The 21,137-nt window shown below is 42.6% G+C and overlaps 1 protein-coding gene and 1 pseudogene across 29 annotated transcripts in view; both read right to left on the reverse strand.

The window, feature by feature from the left end:
• Depdc5 (DEP domain containing 5, GATOR1 subcomplex subunit) overlaps nucleotides 1-21,137 on the reverse strand; it is a 137,530-nt gene that overhangs the window by 94,350 nt on the left and 22,043 nt on the right. For all 29 annotated transcript variants that reach the window (XM_076545772.1, XM_076545779.1, XM_076545768.1 and 26 more), the window contains 10 exons: nucleotides 17,196-17,265; nucleotides 16,246-16,318; nucleotides 14,759-14,862; nucleotides 14,224-14,298; nucleotides 12,392-12,526; nucleotides 11,957-12,018; nucleotides 11,760-11,833; nucleotides 5,002-5,071; nucleotides 4,506-4,542; nucleotides 3,697-3,817 (listed from right to left, as the gene is read on the reverse strand). In XM_076545772.1, coding sequence (XP_076401887.1) covers nucleotides 3,697-3,817; nucleotides 4,506-4,542; nucleotides 5,002-5,071; nucleotides 11,760-11,833; nucleotides 11,957-12,018; nucleotides 12,392-12,526; nucleotides 14,224-14,298; nucleotides 14,759-14,862; nucleotides 16,246-16,318; nucleotides 17,196-17,265 — 821 coding nt within the window. The remainder of the gene's footprint in view (nucleotides 1-3,696; nucleotides 3,818-4,505; nucleotides 4,543-5,001; nucleotides 5,072-11,759; nucleotides 11,834-11,956; nucleotides 12,019-12,391; nucleotides 12,527-14,223; nucleotides 14,299-14,758; nucleotides 14,863-16,245; nucleotides 16,319-17,195; nucleotides 17,266-21,137) is intronic.
• On the reverse strand, nucleotides 3,429-3,525 carry LOC121821020 (U6 spliceosomal RNA; annotated as a pseudogene).

Genomic DNA, 21,137 nt, shown 5'->3' on the forward strand with positions numbered 1-21,137 from the left:
ATACATAAAATTAAAATAAACTGATTCTTTAAATGTATTCTGAAATATGTACAGATGAAAAGAAAAGGATACCTAACTTTTGCTTTGAAACATCCCAGCCAATATTTAAAACATATTTAAAAGTGAGAAAATAACTAGTATATTTGTCTCGCTGATCAAGTTCTACTATTTCCTTAAGAGAATTTTTTGTAATAATACACTCATTAAAACATGAAACGAGCCGGGCGGTGGTGGCGCACGCCTTTAATCCCAGCACTCGGGAGGCAGAGGCAGGCGGATCTCTGTGAGTTCGAGGCCAGCCTGGGCTACCAAGTGAGTTCCAGGAAAGGCTACACAGAGAAACCCTGTCTCGAAAAACCAAAAAAAAAAAAAAACATGAAACGAGCTGGAGAGATGACTCAGAGGTTAAGAGTCTGGCTATTTTTCCAGAGGTCCTGAGTTCAATTCCACAGTGGCTCACAACCATCTATAATGAGATCTGATGCCCTCTTTTGGCATGCAGGTATGCATGCAGACAGAACACTGTAAACAAAATAAATAAATAAACTAAACAAAAAACAAACAAACAAAAAAACTAAAACTAAAAACATGAAATTTTGGACTAAAAAGATGTTTCAATGGTTAGGGCTGCTCTTCAAGGAACCCGAGTTGAATTTTCAGCATCTTCATGATGGCTCAAAACTAATTTCAGTCACAGAGGATCCAACACTCTCTTCTGGTATTCAAAAGCACTTCATGCAGATAGCATACAGACACATACTTGAACATCCACACACAAAAATAAAGTTAAAACAAAACATGAAACTCTCTAAGGGGAAAATCTCAAGGAGCACTAGGAAGAAAGATCAAAAGGAGAAGTGCAGTGAAGAGACAACCTCAGAATAGAAGAATTAGCCCAACAACAGGGTGCCCTTCTAGCATCAGGGCTGTTTCCAACCTCCTAAAAGACTTTCGTGTTAAGTCAGGTGCTTCAAGGTAGCCTGAAAATAGATCTCAAGGCCTGACCACATATCCACCACTACTTCAACAGTAACTATTTGAGCATCAGAGTACGCTTAGTCATGTACAAGGGCAGGAGGACCTATTAAAATGCATACAGTCTGTGTAGCCAGGCATAGTAGGGAGCATTTGCAGACCCACAATTTAGGCGTCTAAGGAAGGTGGACCACCTGAGTCCAGTAATTTGAGATCAGCCTTGAGTAATTCAGCAAAATTCAATCTCAAAAATAAAATAAAAACTCCGAAGAAAAGTCAGAGATGGCTCAGGAGTTAAGAGCACTTGCTATTCTTCCAGAGGACCTGGATTTGTTCAGCATCCATCAGGCTGCTTACAACCACCTAATGTAACTCTAGATCCTGGAGATCCAATCCAGTCTTCTGGCCACTGGGGGTACCTGCTCACACTGTGGCAAACAAATATACATATTGACACAATATACATAAATAAGAAATTAAATCTGAAAAAAGAAATGGAAACAAATAAAAAGCTGTAAGAAAAGCCCCTGCATAGCTACGACTGAGTCCCCTAAGTAGTACCAGGTGTCAGTCTAGGGCAGTGTGAGCTGTGGAGCAAGAGTGTGTCTCAGAAATACAAAGTAAGTCAAGCTTGCTGGTACAGGCTTATAATCCCACCTACTCCAAAGGCTGAGGTTCGAAAATTGCAAGTTCAAGGCTAAACTGAGCTATATTAAGTTCAAAGTAAGCCTGGGCAACTAACTCATTGAGACTCCATCTCAAAACAAAAGGGATCTAATACATTTGCTTAGCATGCTTGAAGCCCTAAGTTCAATTCCTAATATGGGAAAAACAATCCAAGACAATTAATAAAATAAAATATAGAGGTTGGAAAAATGGTTCAGTGGTTAAGACCACCAGGTGTTTTTCTAGAGGACCTGGGTTCAATCCCAGCACCCATATGGTGGCTCATAATTAATTGTCTATAATGCCATCCTAGGGGATCTGATGTTGCCTGGGTTCCTGAGTACCAGGCACACAACTGGTACACAGGCCTGCATGCAAGCAAAACATTCATACACATAAAAATAAATGTTTTAAGATCATATAACTTAGAGTAGCTCATTTTTAAAAAAGATTCATTTTTTTAATTTTTTGAAACAGGCTCACTCTAATTAATATGTAGCCTTGGCTGTCCTGGAACTCACTATGTAGACCAGGCTCGCCTCAAGCTCAAGAGATCTGCCTCCCAAGTGCTGAGGTTAAAGGCATGTGCCACCACATTGGCTATTTTAATTTTAATTATGAGTACGTGTGTGTGTTTCTCTGTGTGTGTGTGTGTGTATGTGTGTGTGTGTTTGTGTGTGTGCACTCCAAGTGCCTTTGCAGGGAGTGGTTGTGAGTCTCCTGGCACGGGTGCTGGAAACTGAACCTGGGTACCCTGAAAGCACTCTTAATTGCACAGCCATTGCTCCAGCTCCAAGTACATTTCAAGAAAACCACACAAGACCCAAAAATGAACAGGTTGTTAAATCTATCACAATTAGAAACTATTATTTTGTCAAAACAACACAGAGAAAATTTACAGAGTGGTAGTTAAAGAAAGTTTTCAGCCGGGCAATGGTGGCACACACCTTTAATCCCGGCACTTGGGAGGCACAGCCAGGCAGAGTTTGAGGCCAGCCTGGTCTACAGAGTGAGATCCAGGATAGGCACCAAAACTACATGGAGAAACCCTGTCTCGGAAAAAAAAAAAAAAAGAAAGAAAGAAAGAAAGAAAGAAAGAAGAAAAAAAAACCTCTGTCCTTGGAATAATAGTCTGTGCTTTGTGAAGTGCATTTCTTGGCTAAAATACATCTGAGAATCTTCTAGTGTTGTGGAGACAATACTTCACTACAAACAAAATAGGTAGAGCCTGCAAATGGAATCCCCAATGATCTCTACAACATAACATTCATGAGGCTAATTTTAATTTAAAACTGCCTTAAATTTTTTTATAAGATTTTTTTTAGTATGTAGATATTATACCTGCATGTGTGTAGGTGCACAGGTTTGCCTTGTGCCCATGGAGGTCCAAAGAAAGCTTTGGAGCTCCTAGAACCTGGAGTTCTAGATGGTTGTTTACCACTGTGTAAATGCTAGAAAATAAACCTGGGTCCTCTGAAAGAGGAACAATAGCTCTTAACCACTGAGCCATCTCTCCAACCCTAATTTAAACTTTTTTTTTTTTTTTGGTTTTTTGAGACAGGGTTTCTCTGTGTAGCTTTGCGCTTTTCCTGGAACTCTGTAGCCCAGGCTGGCCTCGAACTCACAGAGATCCGCCTGCCTCTGCCTCCCAAGTGCTGGGATTAAAGGCGTGTGCCACCACCGCCTGGCCAATTTAAACATTTTTAAGGTTGCTCTCATAAAGGTCCCTCGGGTTTTCTTTTTGCTTTATAATAGTCTGTTTTAATACAAACAATGTTGGAATTAAAAACAATATGGAACACTTCACGAATTTGTGTGCTATCTTTGCACAGAGGCCATGCTAATCTCTGTATACGTGCTGATGAAGCAAGCACCTCTCAGGGTTTCTTAACCTATCTTTTTTTCCTGATATATAATTTCTCTATGTAATTGAGGCTGACTTTGAATCTGAAATCCCTCCACCTTTGCCTCCTGAGTACTAAGTTACAGACCTGTGCCACATATCTAGCCCCTAAATAATTTCATATGCACCCCCAGGGCAATCTGACAGAAAACCTGCAGGTGGCGAGGCGCTGAGCCCGGGATGGACCAGGCAGCCTGAACACTTGAGCATCGTAGGCATCATAATCTACTTGGATGGGAAGGGTGTTCTCAGATTCCTTTGGAGTCCCAAGAGCTGTAAAACACAAATAATACAATTAAAACATATTTCTAACAGATGCCTATAGAAATACCTATTAAGTATCCAATAGATATCTATACAGATGACTTATAGAGAGTCATCAAAATCTGCAAGGCACAGGTGATCATCTACCAAGACAAAGATAGAATAATAACCCGACCATCAGGTTAAGACTGAATGACATGTATGTCAAAGTGACATTAAAATAGTATAGTAGTAGCTGGGCATGGTGGCACATGTCTTTAATCCCAGCACTCAGGAAGTAGAGACAGGCAAATCTCTGAGTTCAAGGTAGCCTGGACTACAAAATGAATTCTAGGACAGCCAGAGTTCTTATACAGAGAAACCCTGTTTCAAAAAAACCAACCAACCAAAAACAAACAAACGAACAAAAAGACAAACAAGTATAGTCGTTAAGAAAGGCAGTGCTCAGCACTTTAGTCTCACGCAGTCCTGCTTGAAATACTCTCTGAGCATCCTCAGTGCTTTACTACTTTCCACCTGACCCATTCGCTGCAGCCGACAAGGTACAACTACCAGGTGGCTAAGGACCCTTCCAAAGGACACAGGAGTGCGGGTGTATTGACCTTTATATGGACCTTGTTATGATACTTCCCATTATTTTCTTGCCATGAATTAGCTGTTTCTAAAAGTGATGAAAAAGCATCTCAAAAATACTCACATGTATCACGGCCATTTTTTGTTTTCTCAGAAGCAGGCTGAAAAATTAAATAGATATTTTATCATTCCTCTGACAGAACCAAACTTAACACAACACAGTATGTTATGTACTACCCCCCAGGGCAAAGACCATGTCCTAGTTATCTAGTAACTTATGAAAAATGGTGCTAACACTCACACCTGCCTACCACAGTGTCAAGTCCTGCTAAGTCTTTCATTTCCACCTTGTATCTTATTCTCACAACCTTATCCAGGTGGGGCATGGACACCACTTCCTTCCTGTTGGGGACTGAATGGGGGACCTTGTGCATGCTTAGGAAAGTGTCCTACACTAGGCGACAGCCCCAGCTTCTCTATAAAGTCTCAACACAGAAATGTTTAAACTCTATTTACGACCTCAGACAAGGGAAAAGGAAGATGACAGTACTTCAAGATCAGAATAAATACACAGCTGTGTGTAGTAGCCCCTGAAAGTTGTTCAAACTGGGGAAACATACCTTCTTTCCTGCCAGCTTTATCCGTGGAGTGAAACTGTTACAAAAGAGCTGGCTTTTGGACGTGTAGAAACTGTAAAAAAAAAAAAAAAAAAAAAAAAAGTCATCAATCTATAATTTATTTTTATGTGCATTTGGGCCTATATGTATATCTGTGAGAGAGTGTTGGATCCACTGAAACTGGAGTTATATACAGTTGTTGAGTTGCTGTGTGGGTGCTGAGAACTGAACCCAGGTCCTCCAGAAGAGCAACCAATATTCTTAAATGCTGAGGCATCTCTATAGTAACACATTTGGGGGGGGGGGGTTCAAAACACAGTTTCTCTGTATCCCTGGCTGTCCTCAAACTCAGATCTGCCTACCTCTGCCTCCTAAGTGCAGGAATTAAAGGTGTGCTCGACTACGCCTGGCTTCTTTAATCTAAACCTTAAGACAAATTGCAATCCCAAGTAAGATCAGCTCGCCTATGCCTGGCTTTATTTTAGGTTCACAAGTCTTCCCAATTCTGGCCAGTGAGATGGCTCAGCAGGTAAAAGCACTGAGCAAACCTGACAGTGTGATCTCTGGCAACCTATGGCGGAAGGAGAGAATCAGTTTCCAAAAGCTTCTCTCTGACACACAGACACACACCATATACGCACATACATACAAGTAATAATAAAGCCAAGAACTGTCATAAATGCTTTTAATCATAGCACTCTGGAGGCAGAGGCAGATGGATCTCTACGAATTAAGAGGCCAGCCTATCTACATAGCAAGTTCTCAGCCAGCCAAGCTACATAGTCAGACATTTTCTCAAACAATAATAATAATAATAGTAGAAAGTTTAAGTTCCAACTTCAACATCAGCAATGATTTCAACTGTTGCTCTGGCCTTTTCTCCTCATACACCACATGCTCCCTGTCTAGTGTGCACTGTCCTGACTGCTAACCAGATCAGAATCTTCTATTTCAGGAACAAAATTCCTTTATATCAGAATATTTTCATCCTGATGTTTGGTATAATGTTAGGTCCACAGGAAGTTCTTAATATTTACTCACTGGTTGGCACTTAACAAAACAAAATAAAACAAACAAACAAAAACAGGGCAAAAGTTAGTGCTCAAGAAAAGATGGCAAAAACCATTAAATCCCAATCCCTCTAAAAATAATCTTAATACAACCATGTCAGAAACCTATGTTAACTGGAGACCAGCCTCACCCAAGTGCTGAATGAACACACAGAAGCTATTCTGCCTTTCCATTCTTCAGGGACCATAAGCCTTCTTGAGAAAACTCAGTCATAATCTTGCAAATAATGTTTGGGACATTGCCCTAATTCTATCTTCTAGAAAATCTCTGACTATAAACAAATAAAATTAAAAACAAAGTCAGGTGTGGTGGCACACGCTTTTTTTTAACACTTGGGAAGCAGAGGAAGGTGGATCTCTGTGAGTTCAAGGCCAGTCTGGTCTATGTGGCCAGCCACAGTTACAAGTGAGAACCTGCCTCAAAAAAACAAAACAACAGGGGCTGGAGAGATGGCTCAGTGGTTAAGAGCACTGGCTGCTCTTCCAGAGGTCCTGAGTTCAATTCCCAGCAACCACATGATGGCTCACAACCATCTATCGTGGGATCTCATGCCCTGTTCTGGCGTGCATAAATAAATAAATAAAAACAGAACAAAAGCAGCAGCATCTGCAGATAAGGGACAGGCCATGGGAACAATCCTATGGAACACTAAGTACATAAGAACCCAAGAGTGTCACCTGTACCTACCACTGGACCTGGAGTCCAGCCAACCCCTGGGATTTTGTTTCTCCCAGTGGAGAAAGGAGAGAACTAAGAAGAAGCTGCTCTTTTCTTCCCAGACATGGAGAGTAAAGGATATGAGTGAAAACCCGGCATGGTGACAGATTCAAGCACTCAGAAGGCTGAGGCAGGAGTGTGCTGTGAGTTTTAGGTCGGCCTAGCAAGACCTGTCCCAAGACAAAAGAAATGGCTAAGGAGACACCTTTGTCATGCAAGCATGAGGGCCTGGGTTCAATGTCCAGAACCCAAGTGAAAAAGCCAGGCTCAGTGATGTGCACTTGGAATCCCAGCACAGGGAGAAGGGAGACAGATCCCTGTGGCTCACTGGCTGGCCAGCCTAGCCAATGGGAATGGCTCCTGAAAAAAGACACACCAGGTTGACATCTGCCCTCCAAAGTGTGTACAAGAACCTCCTAGCCACGGTCAATAATGCACCTTAAAGACACGGAAGACTGACTCGAAGGGCCGGGTGGTGGTGGTGCACGCCTTTAATCCCAGCACTCAAGACGAAGAGCCAGGAGGATCTCTGTGAGTTCAAGGCCAGCCTGGTCTACAGAGCAAGATCCAGGACAGGCACCAAAACTACACAGAGAAACCCTGTCTCAAAAAATGAAAAATATAAAAATATTAAAAAAAAGACTGACTCTAAGACAACAATGTTATCAAAGGGTATGGTGGCATATGCATTTAATCTCAGCACCAGGGAAGCAGAGGAAGCTCTAGACCAGCCAGGGCTCTGTAGAGAGACCCTGCTGAGATATACACACACACACACACACACACACACACACACACACACACACACACACACAGAGAGAGAGAGAGAGAGAGAGAGAGAGAGAGAGAATATGCACAATGTATCAAATAAACTTACTTGCCTTGTATTTCCCATGTAATCAAACTTTACAAGCTACACTATAAATTATGTGCTATTCCTTGCCCCTGACCCATAAATAATGCATGCGTATATGTGTAGTATGGTAATAAATGCTGCAAACAGCATAAATAGGTTGAAAGCAACCTTACAAAACATGAATATCCACCATAAGTGTTGAAGACAACATACAGATATTGCTTAATAGCTTTTGTTTGCTTGTTATCTGTGTCAGTGACATAATCCCTTATAAAATTCTAGTAAGATTTCTATAAAGTATCTCTCATTCCTTCTCCATGTGATGTGTTCTGTGCTGTTTAATAAAAGGGAAAGAAAGGGTCTTTGTTAAGGACACAAAGAAACACACACAATGAGATTCACAAGACAGCATTCAAGCAGGCACAGATTCAGGCTCATACAACAGACCAAGAGAAAAATACAAAAGACACAGGGAGAGAAGTAGAGAATTCAAATCTGGGCTCAATCTTGGTCAAATTATACCAAGTGAAAGTGCTTTTTAATTTCTTTTTCTTAATGCAAGAGTGACACATTTTGGGTATTCTGAGGCTATTATTAATAATGTGTTCAAACTGACACATGTGCACTAATACAAACACACACATGCAAACACACCACAGAGATGAGTTATAAAGTAATGTGAGACAGAAAAATGGATTTCTATGAAGTTGAATCATGAAATTGCTATTTTCATGAATCTTACATCACAATCTTCATTGGGGTTTCAGGTTTTTATTAGCAAGGCTCACAATGAAATGTGAAAAACAGGTCTCAGTCCCTCCAAATTCTCAGATTTAAAAGTCCTTCACATATGGTTCCATCTTGCATCATAATGGCACCAGAAAACCAATGTAGGATGAAAAAATAAAGTAGTAATTTTTTTTTTTTTTTTTTTTCGAGACAGGGTTTTTCTGTGTAGCTTTGCGCCTTTCCTGGGACTTACTTGGTAGACCAGGCTGGCCTCGAACTCACAGAGATCCGCCTGCCTCTGCCTCCCGAGTGCTGGGATTAAAGGCGTGCGGACCACTGTCCGGCATAAAGTAGTAATTTGGGAATCTTCTAAGTTACTATAAAGTAAAATTTGAGAAAAATGCAGAACTTTAATTGGAATTCATGTATTTCTATATATTCTATAGTTACTTTTTACATTTCCTGAACTAAACTCAAAACCATGAGCTATGGTAAATTAATGGTGATTTTTAACTGGGGAGTGTATTTAAATGTGTATTGAAGAGTTACAAACACAGGGTCAGCGAGACGGCTCAGCAGCTGAAGGTTGTAACTTGCTGTCGTAACTGGGCTGGCAGAAATGAAGATATTCTAAAGAGACACTTGCGTCTCTCAGTCTACGAGATGGAAACAATGGACTTAAAAAAAATGAGAATTCTCCAAAAATTTCATGATGGAGAAGGAAAGGCTGCCAACCAGTGTGGGACTGGTCCCCTGGAAAGAAATTTCAAACAGTTGTGACAATCTGTCAAACCAGCTTCCAGGATGAGCTGAAAGCCCAGATGATGGCAGGTCAGTGGTGGGCAGAACCACACCTTGACTAGCACTGCTTAGGTGTGCATATCCTTGGTCCTCTATTTAAATTCTGATCTCACTTCAAGACCTTGAAAACACAGTTCAGGGGTCTGCTGAATCTCTTTGTCCATTTTCCCAATGCTACTACATTGAATCAGCCTTTTTCTGCTTTCTGTTTTTCTTTTTCCCCTCCGAGCCAAAGACCAAAACAGGGGCTGGGCAGATGGCTCAGGGAGTAACAGTCTTGGCTACTTTCCCAAAGAACCCAGGTTGGATTCCCAGTTCCCACATGATAGCTCACACCCTGTAACTCCAGTTTCAGGGGACCCAATGCCCTTTTCTGACTTCTGGGGACACAAGGCAAGCATGTGGAGCACACACGCACAGGCAAAAGACCCAGATAAAGTTTTTTGTTTTGTTTAGTTTTTAAGTATGATATCTGTGCTGGACGTGATGGCTCAGAGCTTTAATACTAACATTGCTGAGGCAGAACTACCAACAGTTTGAGGCTAGCGTGGCTACACAGCAAGACCCTGTCTCAAAAAAAAAAAAAAAAAAAAAAAAAAAAGCACAATTTTTCTTGCTTTTTTTTTTTTGAGACAGGGTTTCTCTGTTTAACAGTCCTGGAACTCAATCTGTAGACCAGGCTGGCCTCGAACTCACAGGTATCTGCCTAGCTCTGCCTCCTGTACTAGGATTAAAGGCGTGCGCCACCACTGCCCAGCTTACAATTTTCATAAAAACCACGGGTTCTGAGAGAAGTAAGGGACATTCATTGAACAGGATAATTGCAATGGACCCACATTATCTTTACAGAGATGGCTAAACAAGCAATCCTTGCTGATTTCTGGTTCTTCACTTATGAATATAGGTGACCAGCAACAATCCCTGTACCAATAGGAACACAGCTTGTGACAAAGATAAGACACATACACAAGGCTAACATCTGTATTTGTAATGAGTTTCCAAGCTGAGCTCTGGTGTATATTTGCAGCTTGAATACTGTAGAAGCCAGGACCAGCAAGATTCCTCAGTGTCAGGTAAAGGTGCTTGGCAACAAGCCTGATGACCTGAGTTGGATCCCCAGGAACTACATGGTGGGAGGAAGGAGAGAACCAAACCTTACAAATTGTCCTCTGACCTCCACAAGTGTGCCACGGAATGAGCAGACTTACACACATGCACACAGAAAAATAAATAAATCAGTATAATAATAAATTTTTAAAAAAATATGCTATAGAAGGTTCTATTGAGCTACAGCCATAAGCCAAGCAGTCTGCCCCTCACGGAGCCCAGCCCATGACAAACAACACAAAGAATAGAAAGCACCAAAGAAAAAGTATCTACTGGCCTTTGAGAAGGAGTAGAGGAGAGGGATTGGAGCTGGGCCTTGAAGGAAAAGCAGACAGGGAGAGAGGCCCTCTATCTTAAAAAAAAAAAAAAGAAAAGGCCCAGACCTGAGGTAAGTTGAGTGTCTGCCACCCACAGCGAGAAAGGGAACCAGCGGCAAGAGAGGAGGCTGCAGAGGAGAGGAGGCTGCAGAGGAGAGGAGGCTGCAGAGGAGAGGAGGCTGCAGAGGAGAGGAGGCTGCAGAGGAGAGGAGGCTGCAGAGGAGAGGAGGCTGCAGAGGAGAGGAGGCTGCAGGGGAGAGGAGGCTGCAGGGGAGAGGAGGCTGCAGGGGAGAGGAGGCTGCAGGGGAGAGGAGGCTGCAGGGGAGAGGAGGCTGCAGAGGAGAGGAGGCTGCAGGGGAGAGGAGGCTGCAGAGGAGAGGAGGCTGCAGGGGAGAGGAGGCTGCAGGGACAACGACACTAGCCTTGTCGAGCTCATCAAACACATACAGAGCAGTGGGTTAAAGACCATGTCTCCATATCCCAAGAACTCGGGCATATCACGCCTTCCCTGGGATGGCAGAGAGGAACACTAATACCTTCTCTACTTCTGAGACTCAAACTAAGAATTTAAAAACTATCTTGTTACTCAGAAATAAAATGAAAACTAAAAAGAAAGAAGAAAATAATGGTTTAAAGAAGTGATTCTCAGGCCTAGGACAGAGATATGCAGAGCAATTGCCTACTATACACAAAGCCCTAGGTGCGGGCTGGAGAGAGAGCTCAATGGTTAAGAGGACTTGAGTTTGGTCCCTAGCACCCACACCAGGCAGGTCTCAACTACCTGTAATTCTAGCTCCAGATGATCCAACACTTTTGTCTGGTCTTTGTGTGTGCCCATATACAAATGGCATATTGCATACATAGAAATAAAAGTAAGTATTAAAGCAACAACAACAACAATAAAAAACAAAACAAAACAAGCCCTTGGTACACAACTCCCAGTACAAGCAACTAGCCAAGAAATAAATAAATAAGTAAATAAGGCAGGTTTGGTTGGCTCACAATATGATCCTAGCATTCAGGAGACTGAGGCAGGTCTGCCATGAGTTTGAGGCTAGGCCACACAGAGAGACTATCTCAAAACAAACAAAACAACCAATGTAAAGAGCCAATACCAAGGAAACCATTCAAAACATTCATCTTCCACTTTCGATGACACTCACCTGTGGTTTATCCAGTGAGGAATATTATAATCATCGCCCAGCCGAGAATCCCTCGGAACACTCCGGTTGTGCAGCTGCAAAGAAAAAAGCCAGAGCACAAATAAGCTAGGAAACAAACTGGCTATGAACTGCTCCAATTTCTCTATTTTTAATTATTCTTCACCTGGTCTTTCAGAAGGAAATCTAAATTCTATTACCTTGAATAATGGCACAGCATGTAAAGGCTGCTCTCCCATGCACACTAAGTCCACACCAATTCCTAAAAATGGAAAGACAGAGAAAGGCAGGTCAGGAGGACAACAGCAGAGGTTAAGTATTCCAGTCTGGTAATAATACTGAGCGTGGGATGAGGCAAAGCTGACTTGCTGTGCTGCAGTTTATAAACTCATCACTGCTACCTAAACAGGAAAGAAATACATGCATTTTCTGTTTCCTCTAATGTGCTTTAGGTTGGACACTGATTACCCAGAAGATCTATAAAAACAGAAGCAAGGCCTCCACTACTCCATTCTAGTGACATCCCTGATCACCTTGCAAAGCCCATTATAACCTAAGATGACAATGAAAACTCCACAGTTCTAGGACAAAGGAGGGTAGTAGCACAGGGGACAATGGAAACCAAGGACTGTTACCGTTATCAATCATACGCTGCTTGGTCAAGATCATGAGTAGACGATCCACTTCAAAGACACCCACCCCAGGCGTGATCACCACAGACATCTGCCCAGTTCGGTCAAAGTTTCGGTTGATGTAGTGCTTGTCAAACACTTTAAAGAAAACAAAAATCCCCCCTGTGATGATGTCACAGCTTTTCAGAAACCAGCCACAGGCAAGCATCTCTGCTTTCAGAGCACTCCGAACACATTCCAATCATACCAACTGGCTCATTCTGACCGAATTTTACCAAGTCATACATGCTTGCCTTTCCTTTCTGCTTTAGCAATGTCTTGAAATAAGACACTCACCTCACTCTTTATAAATCACCCTCACTGGTACCCAATAGCTGCCCATACAGCCTTAAGTGCTCAATTTTTATGTCAAAAACTTACATCATCCATCTATACTGAAAGCTCCAAGAATCAAGTACGGTACTTCATATTTATTATTGTGTGTACACTCAAGTGCCACAGTGCGCATTAGAAGTCAGAGGGCCACTTGTGGGAGTTTGCTCTCTTTCCACCATGTGGAGTCCAAGGGACTGAACTGAGGTCATCAGGGCGAGAGACAAGCACCTTTGTCCACTGAGTCATCTTACCAGCCCTCAAATATCAATATTCAAAAAACATTTACGAAAATAGATCAAGAGCCTTTCAAGACTTATAAGTTTAAGTAACTGTTATGCCTGAACTAATCATTGCTATGAAAAATCCTTGAAATTCAAATATGATAAAAAGAGCAGTTATTCTGTATTCTAGAATTCCCTAGAACCTGGATACAGACTGATGGGACAGCGACAGGGTGAAGTGAAAACACCAGCACTTCCGCTGCCAGTCAATGGCTCCCTGGAGCTGGGCCTATCGTAGTTCTCCCACTGCAAAGCAGAATTCCACAGAGCAGAGACAGGGTCACTGGGGATGGAATATGGCTCCAGGAATCCCTCCCGCTGCGTTTCTCAGAGCCACCAAGGTCTCCACCTTCCTGAAAAGGGCTGCCTGAATCTTTCCGTCCAATTTCTACAAGCCTTAGGAAGAAATCCCACCACAGTAACTGGCTCTTCTTACAAGAGGTCTGATGGTAGGTACCCTGTGTTTACTTAGCATACCTTCTCCACTTGAATTCTAAGAATACAGTACTTTTTGTGGTTTTGTTTTTAATTTTTTATTACATTGTGTGTGTGTGTGTGTGTGTGTGTGTGTGTGTGTGTGTGTGTATGTAGGTGCGTGAGTGCCACTGTCTGCCTGTAGGGATCAGAGGACAATTTGCAGGGTTGTTTGTCTTGTTCTAAGATCTCAGGGACCAAACCAGGTCCTCAACTTGGTGTCAGGCACCTTTACCCACTAAACCATTTCGTTGACCCTGTTTTTTGTTTTTGATGGACAGGGTCTCTCTAATAGCTCACTTTCTCTATATCCCTCGTGCTTATGACTCTACCTCAGGCACCACACTCAAGAATATATGTGTTTTCTTTTAAAAAGCAGAACCTAAAATAAAAAAATGTACCTAAAATCAGCTGAGGGGCAATGTGAGAAATAAAAACATAGTTTGTAGTAAAACAAGCAGCCAGGCAGGAGTCCTGCCAGCTCCTTACCACAAGAGGTCAACAGGAAAACTAAGCTGATTCCCCAACAGAAGGCCCACGAGCCAAAGAGCAGTCAATACGACAATCCAATTAGAATGCACTGCTTTGAGTTAATTTGAAGTTAGATGGGAAGAAGACTTCCAGCTCTGGGGCTTTGGACATCAGCAATGAACTGCCTATGGCCACATGGGAAGCAAGAGGTTGGCTTACCGTGTTCTCACTCACCATTGAAAGACAAGTTGATGGCCTCTAGGTAGTTTCCTTGTGCTGAGGTAGAATTGTCTCCTTGAGGAAAGCCCCCTGAAGCAAAAGATACAAGGCAAGGAAAAACATTTCATGAAAGATGAACTCTTCAAAACTAACAGGAAGGTGCCAGGTTGGGGAGTGGGTGTGGAGCATGCCTTTAATCCCAAGACTCAGGAGGCAGAGGTGAGTGGATATCTGAGTTCCAGGCCTCCTGGTCTACAGAGCAAATTCTAGGACAGCCAGGGCTACACAGAGAAACCATGTCTATAGACCCCCACCCTCCAAAAAACACAAAAAAGAAAAAGAAAAACCAGGAAGACATCTGGCTCCGTTCTATCCCCTCACACTGTGTTAGGGACATTGCAGGAACTGGCAGCATATGCAGGAACAACCGGATCCAACAGAAAATAAAGACCTGACCGGAAGCAGGAACAATCTACAGCAATACAAAGGAATGGAGCCTCCATCCCACACGTCACTTCCCCACTGCACCTCTGACACACGGATGCAGTACCTGCCTGTTCCAGTCGCACCAACACTGGATACTGAATGAAGAGTTTTTTAATGGTCACAAGGAGCGATGTCCACTCTTCCCTTCTCTCGTTCTGAGCCACCACTCTGAAAGAAATATTTTCATAAAAGTGAAATCAAGTACCTACTACATACATGTTATCAGGTTCATTACAAAGTTTCAAGGAAGGAGGAAAATGTGGTTAATAAGAAGTAATAGGCAGGGGATAAAGGGACGAACATGTCTACAATTCAAGGACTGAGGACTAAGGAAGACCCATAAGTTCAAGGCTAGGCTGGTGAACATAGTGAGTTTCAGACAAGCCAGGGTTATTTGATCAAAAATAAAACAATAAGCTAGGTGTGGTGTCACAAGCTTTTGATCTTAGCACTCTGGAGGCAGAGGCAGAAGAAACTCTGTGAATTCTGGGCTAGACTGGTCTATATAGAGAATTCCAGGCCAGCCAGGGCTACAGAGAAAGACCCTGTCTCAAAATAAAAAATAAACAAAGATTGCTCATCAGGTTAAAGGCACATGCCACAGATCCTGATATGAGAGTTCATCTCAGGGAACCACAAGGTAGAAAGAGAGAACAGACACTCACAAGCTGTCCTCTGACAAGCAGTGTTCCCTTGAGTACATGCATACACACCATAAATAAATCAGTAAATTAGGGCTGGAGAGATGGCTCAGTGGTTAAGAGCACTGGCCAATCTTCCAGAGGACCCAGGTTCAATTCCCAGCACCCATATAGCAGCTCACAATTGTCTGCAACTCCAGTTCCAGGGGATCTGACACTCTCACACAGACAGACATGCAAGCAAAACATCAATGCACATAAAATAAGTATTTATAATCTTAAAAATAAAAATAAAGCCAGCCATGATTGGCACATGCCTTTAATCCTAGCACTTAAGAGGTATAGGCAGGTGGATCTCTGTGAGTTCTAATCCAACCTGATCTACAGTGTGAGTTCCAGGACAGTCAGAGATACACAGAGAAACCCTGTCTCAAAAAAACAAACAACAGCAACAAACTATGTATGTGGGAGTTTATATATGTATCTGTGTGAGTATGTGTTCATGTGCATGTGGAGTCTAGAAGTTGACATGGTGTCTTCCTTGGTTTCTTTCCACCTTATTCTTTGAGACAGGGTCTTTCATTGAACTTGGAGCTTGCCGAATGGGCTAGACTGGCTGGCCAATGAGCTCAAGAATTCACCTGTCTGTTGTTCCTCAACACTGGGGTTACATTAGACCCAGCCATTGTCTTGCTTTTCCATCAGTGAGTTCCAACTAACCAAAGCTGAATAGTGAGACTGTTCAAAACAGCAAAAACAAATAAAAATTCTGAACACAATGTAGTACCCTATATCCGATAATTTTAAAAGTACAAGAATGGAAAATTGGTGAAATCAAAAAAAAGTTTTTTAAGTTAGAAAGAAACAACCAATAAATAAGTTAAAGACACAGCAAAGCACCAAAACATACTTGTAAAAGTCCTCATAGAATCTCCCTTTGTGATCCTGTTGAATTGAAGCTCGGTTTATTTCAGGAAATTCATCTGAAATACAGAAAATTCAGTATACAGATTATATTGGAAAGAGATTTTTACAGTGTTGTTGAATTTCTCTTTTGAGTTGAAGATCACACAAAAAGAAGCCAGGCGTGGTGGCACACGCCTTTAATCTCAGCACTTGGGAGACAGAGGCAGGCAGATCTGAGTTCGAGGACAGCCTGATCTAAACAGTGAGTTCCAGAACAGCCAGAGCTACATAATGAGACTTTGTCTCAAAAAAACCAGAAAGTAAATAAATAAATAAATAATAGGTAAAGCTAATTGGGTATCAGTTACGTGGGTTCTAGGTGGTGTCCCGGCGCAGCCATCTTACACACATTAAGATGTAGTAGTTTCCATTTTACTTGGGCCCCTAGCAAAGATGGGAAAGACAAACGGTGCAAAAGCAAAGAGGAAAATGAATTGCTGGAGATGAAGGTAAGGGACCCAACAGAGAAAACCAAAAGAACCTGGGTAGAGTGTTGTGTGCTGGCACTCCGGCTACTTAGGAGCCTCAGGCAAGAGTTTGCTTGAAGCCAGGAGTTCAGGGCCAGCCTGAAAAACTATAAAAAAAAAAGACCCTGTCTATCAAAAGTTAAAAAAATTTAGCTGGGCTTAACAGTGCACACCTCCCAGCACTTGGGAGGCAGATGCAGGAAGATCTCTGTGAGCTCGAGGCTAGCTAGCCTGGTTACACAGTGAGTCCCAGGACAGTTGGAATATAGCAAGACCCTGTCTTAAAGGGAACAACAAAACAAAAACTAACTAAATAAATAATTACAAATAAAAATTTTAAAGTGTAATCAGAATATACTGTATGAAAAAATATCAAAATTTTTTAAATTCTAAAAAAAATATATATATATGAAAAAAATTTACTCACCAATAGATTTTGCATCATAAAAAGTTCTGGAAAATAGGACCACAGTCACTTCATGACTACAGTTCTTCTCCTAGGCATGAACACAGAAAAAGTAGGTACAAGTTTATTTCATTTACTTCACTATGAAGCAACCCATGGATATATGCACTCCTAAGAGGCTCAGTGGCTGTGCACAGTGTTAGAGGGCTTCATGTGACTGCAGGTGTTAATACTGTGATCCACCCACCCCTTGGCGCCACCCCAGAGTCCTGATGTAAAAACCTCATTCTAAGGAAAAACTCCTCCCCTTCCTCTCTCTTCTGCTTTTCCTCCCACAAGGTGCGCACCCTTGACCTCTCTCTCTTTCCTGTCTTTCTCTTCATCCCTCTATTATAATAAACACTCCAAGCTGGGCAGTGGTGGCGCACACCTTTAATCACAGCACTCAGTAGGCAGAGCCAGGCGGATGTCTGTGAGTTCAAGGCCAGCCTGGTCTACAGAGTGAGTTCCAGGACAGGCAACAAAACTGCACAGAGAAACTGTCTCGAAAAACCAAAAACAAACAAACAAACACACGGATGCAGTGTCTGGGTTGTGAATTACTGGCCGCCTCTGCCATGCCCGCATGGCGTGCATCTGCCCAGCATGTTTCCCTGCATGTGCAGTATACCTTTGGGTCCCCCGACACACACACATACACACAGTAATTCATAACGTTGGTGCCCAATATCGCCAGGCAACCCCTCTGCTTTCTCCTGCCCGCTGGCAGTCTGAGGAGCTCTGGGATCCTGTACCACCCGCCATTTTTCAGGCTGAAGCACTGCTGGAGACTCTTCATCCTACAGGATTGGTAAGATTCCTCCCTTCCCTTCTGGCCATTTTCCCACAAGTGAGGATTTGTCTTGTTTCGCTCACTAGTACCGTGTGTCTTTTGGGCTCTAAGGCTCTCAGCCCCAAGCCTATATGACAGCATATGGAGATGGCTTGTGCTCATTCAATTCCACGGCCCATGGCCATTGTTACAACAGTCCATTGGCTATCTTGCACTGTTCATTAGTCCTTGCTGACTCTCTGGGACGCTGGAGGTCACATTCATCTCATTTCACTTGCTAGTACCACATGTCTTTTGGGCTTATAGCCCTTCAGCACCCGTTCCTATGCGATGGCATATGGAGATGGCCTGTGCCCTCTCAATTCCACGGCCAATAGCCTTGTGATGACCTTGAGCTATTATCATTGACCCTCGCTGACCCTCTGGGACTCCAGAGGCCAGCCCGCTAGTCCTTATACCTCATTATGGAAAAATGTGCCTATGGTCCCCCGCCCCATACTGCAAAGTCAAGATTCTTTGTTCCCGCCTGACCTCCAAAGAAATAGCAGATGCCATGACTTCTATACTCCTGATTTGGCATTCCGTTTCCCCCCAAGCTCCTGGAACATCATCACTGTTGCAATCTGCCTCCTCAGCTCCCTCAAGGAACGTTAGTGAGATCTTCCGCCATGCAAGACTCCCGGTTCCCCTCTCCCCACTTCGCCCCTTGTCAGCCTGAAATAGCCTTGAGAATTCAGCACGCTTGTTCCCCCACTTGCTCCCATAACTCACCTCTTTTTATAATAATCAAAATGGAGGAATGTTAATATTCTGATCTGCCCCTTGAAATCCCACCCCTTGGTACCACCCTGTGTCCTGAGGTAAAAGCCTCATTCTAAGAAAAAATTCCTCCCCTTCCTCTCTCTCTCTCTTTTCTGATTTTTTTTCCTCCCATAAAGTGTGCACCCTTGACCTCTCTCTCTCTTCTCTCTGTCTCTCTCTTTCCTATCTTTCTCTTCATCTCTCTGTTATAATAAACTCTCCACATGGAAGCAGTGTCTGGGTTGTGAATCACTGGTCACTGCCACCACCTTGCCAGCATGCATCTGCCCAGCATGTTTCCCTGCATGCGGGGATACCCTCAGGGGTCCCCCACAGTAAGTCATAACAGTAGGGAGCACTGTGAAGAGGACAGAACACTTCCTGTCAAAAGATTTGTTCTCAGTTCTGGCTCTTAAGCTTATCACTGTGTGATTTCTTAGGTAGGTTACTTAAAGTTCCAAGGATGTGCAAAAATCCTTGGAAAGCTACAACTAAGAAAGGGTCCCTGTCACCCAATTCTTGATTTGACATAAACATTACCAACTGAGTGTTAGAACTTGATTATATCTCTATCCATTTTTAATTTATCAGAACTGCAGTTTAAGGAAAAAGAACAGTGCCCCCAGTGGTGTTTTTAAGAATTTAAAGATATTCTTATATATCACAAGGTGAGGCCCAGAAGCTTTTGGGAGAGGAAGGGATATAAGCCAAAATCATGAATTACCTCTTAAATGCAGATGGGAGCTAATAAGAATAAACATTTCCATGAAGTCTTGAGATCAAAATTCTGGGAACACGCTGGGCGGTGATGGCGCACGCCTTTAATCTCAGCACTCGGGAGGCAGAGGCAGGAGGATCTCTGTGAGTTCGAGGCCAGCCTGGTCTACAGAGTGAGTTCCAGGAAAGGCGCAAAGCTACACAGAGAAACCCTGTCTCAAAAAAAAAAAAAAAATTCTGGGAACAGGGTGCTCACTGGTGGACGTGAAATGTAGCTTGTTTACTGAGCCAACAAGCTTGTTTGAGTTCCTGCCAGACTCAACCTCATCTCTCTCCTAACCATACCAACACAATTCAGCATTTGACAGAAAAGAATACAACTTACATTCTTCCACAGTTATATCGCAAGTGGATAAGAATTTCTGAGTACATGGCTGGAGAGATGGTTAAGTGGTAAAGAGCACTGGCTGCTCTTCCAGAGGTTCTGAGTTCAATTCCCAGCAACCACATGGTGGCTCACAGCCATCTGTAATGTGATCATATTCCTTTTTTGGTATATATGTAAAATACATGAATAAATAAATCTTTAAAAAAAAAAGAGCGAGTGGTGGTGGTGGTGGTGGTGGTGGTGGTGGTGGTGGTAGCACACGCCTTTAATCGCAGCACTTGGAAAGCAGGGACAGGTGCATCTCAGTGAGTTCAAGGCCAGCCTGATCTACAATGTGAGTTCCAGGATAGCCAGGACTGTTACACAGAGAAACCCTGTCTCGGCAAAAAAAAAAAAAAGAAGGAGGAGGAGGAGGAGGAGAAGGAGAAGAAGGAGGAGAAGAAGAAGAAGAAGAAGAAGAAGAAGAAGAAGAAGAAGAAGAAGAAGAAGAAGAAGAAGAAGAAGAAGAAGAAGAAGAAGAAGAAAGAAAAAGAAAGAAAGAAAGAAAGAAAGAAAGAAAGAAAGAAAGAAAGAAAGAAAGAAAGGAAGAAAGGAAGAAAGGAAGAAAGGAAGAAAGGAAGAAAGGAAGAAAGGAAGAAAGGAAGAAAGGAAGAAAGGAAGAAAGGAAGAAAGAAAGAAAGAAATTTCTGAGTACAAGTCAAAATACAGAAAGAACACTGGTGGAGAAAAGCAGTCTACAGACTAGTTACTGGATTTCACATGTCCCCAACCCAGCTTCCCCGGGACTGAAATTACAGACAGTTGTAAGCCCCCGTAGGTGCTGCGACCCAAATCCAAGGCTTCTGGAAGAGCAGTCAGTACTTTTAACCACTAAGCCATGTCTCTAGCCTTCTACAATTTTCTTTTTTCTTAATTTTTTTTTACTTTTATTTATGTGTGGGTGTCTACAGCGGCAAAGGAAGCATTCCTAGTGCTGATCTTAGGAGAGTTTTCAGTCTTTCCCCACTGAGTATGATCTGTGAAGCTAGCCCTGTGTTTTCATGAATGCTGTTCATCATGTTGAGGTGATTAACATAATTTAAATCTCAAGTCCACATTTCAGCTAAAGTAGCTCAAGAGAAGGCAAATTAATAGAAAAACCACATTTAGAAATCCACATTCAGGGGCTAGGAGGAAACTCAATTTGTAAAGTGCTTGCCACATAAGCATGAGGACCTGAATTCAA

Source organism: Peromyscus maniculatus, chromosome 10 (genome assembly GCF_049852395.1).
Source record: "Peromyscus maniculatus bairdii isolate BWxNUB_F1_BW_parent chromosome 10, HU_Pman_BW_mat_3.1, whole genome shotgun sequence".
NCBI classification, from domain to species: Eukaryota; Metazoa; Chordata; class Mammalia; order Rodentia; family Cricetidae; genus Peromyscus; species Peromyscus maniculatus.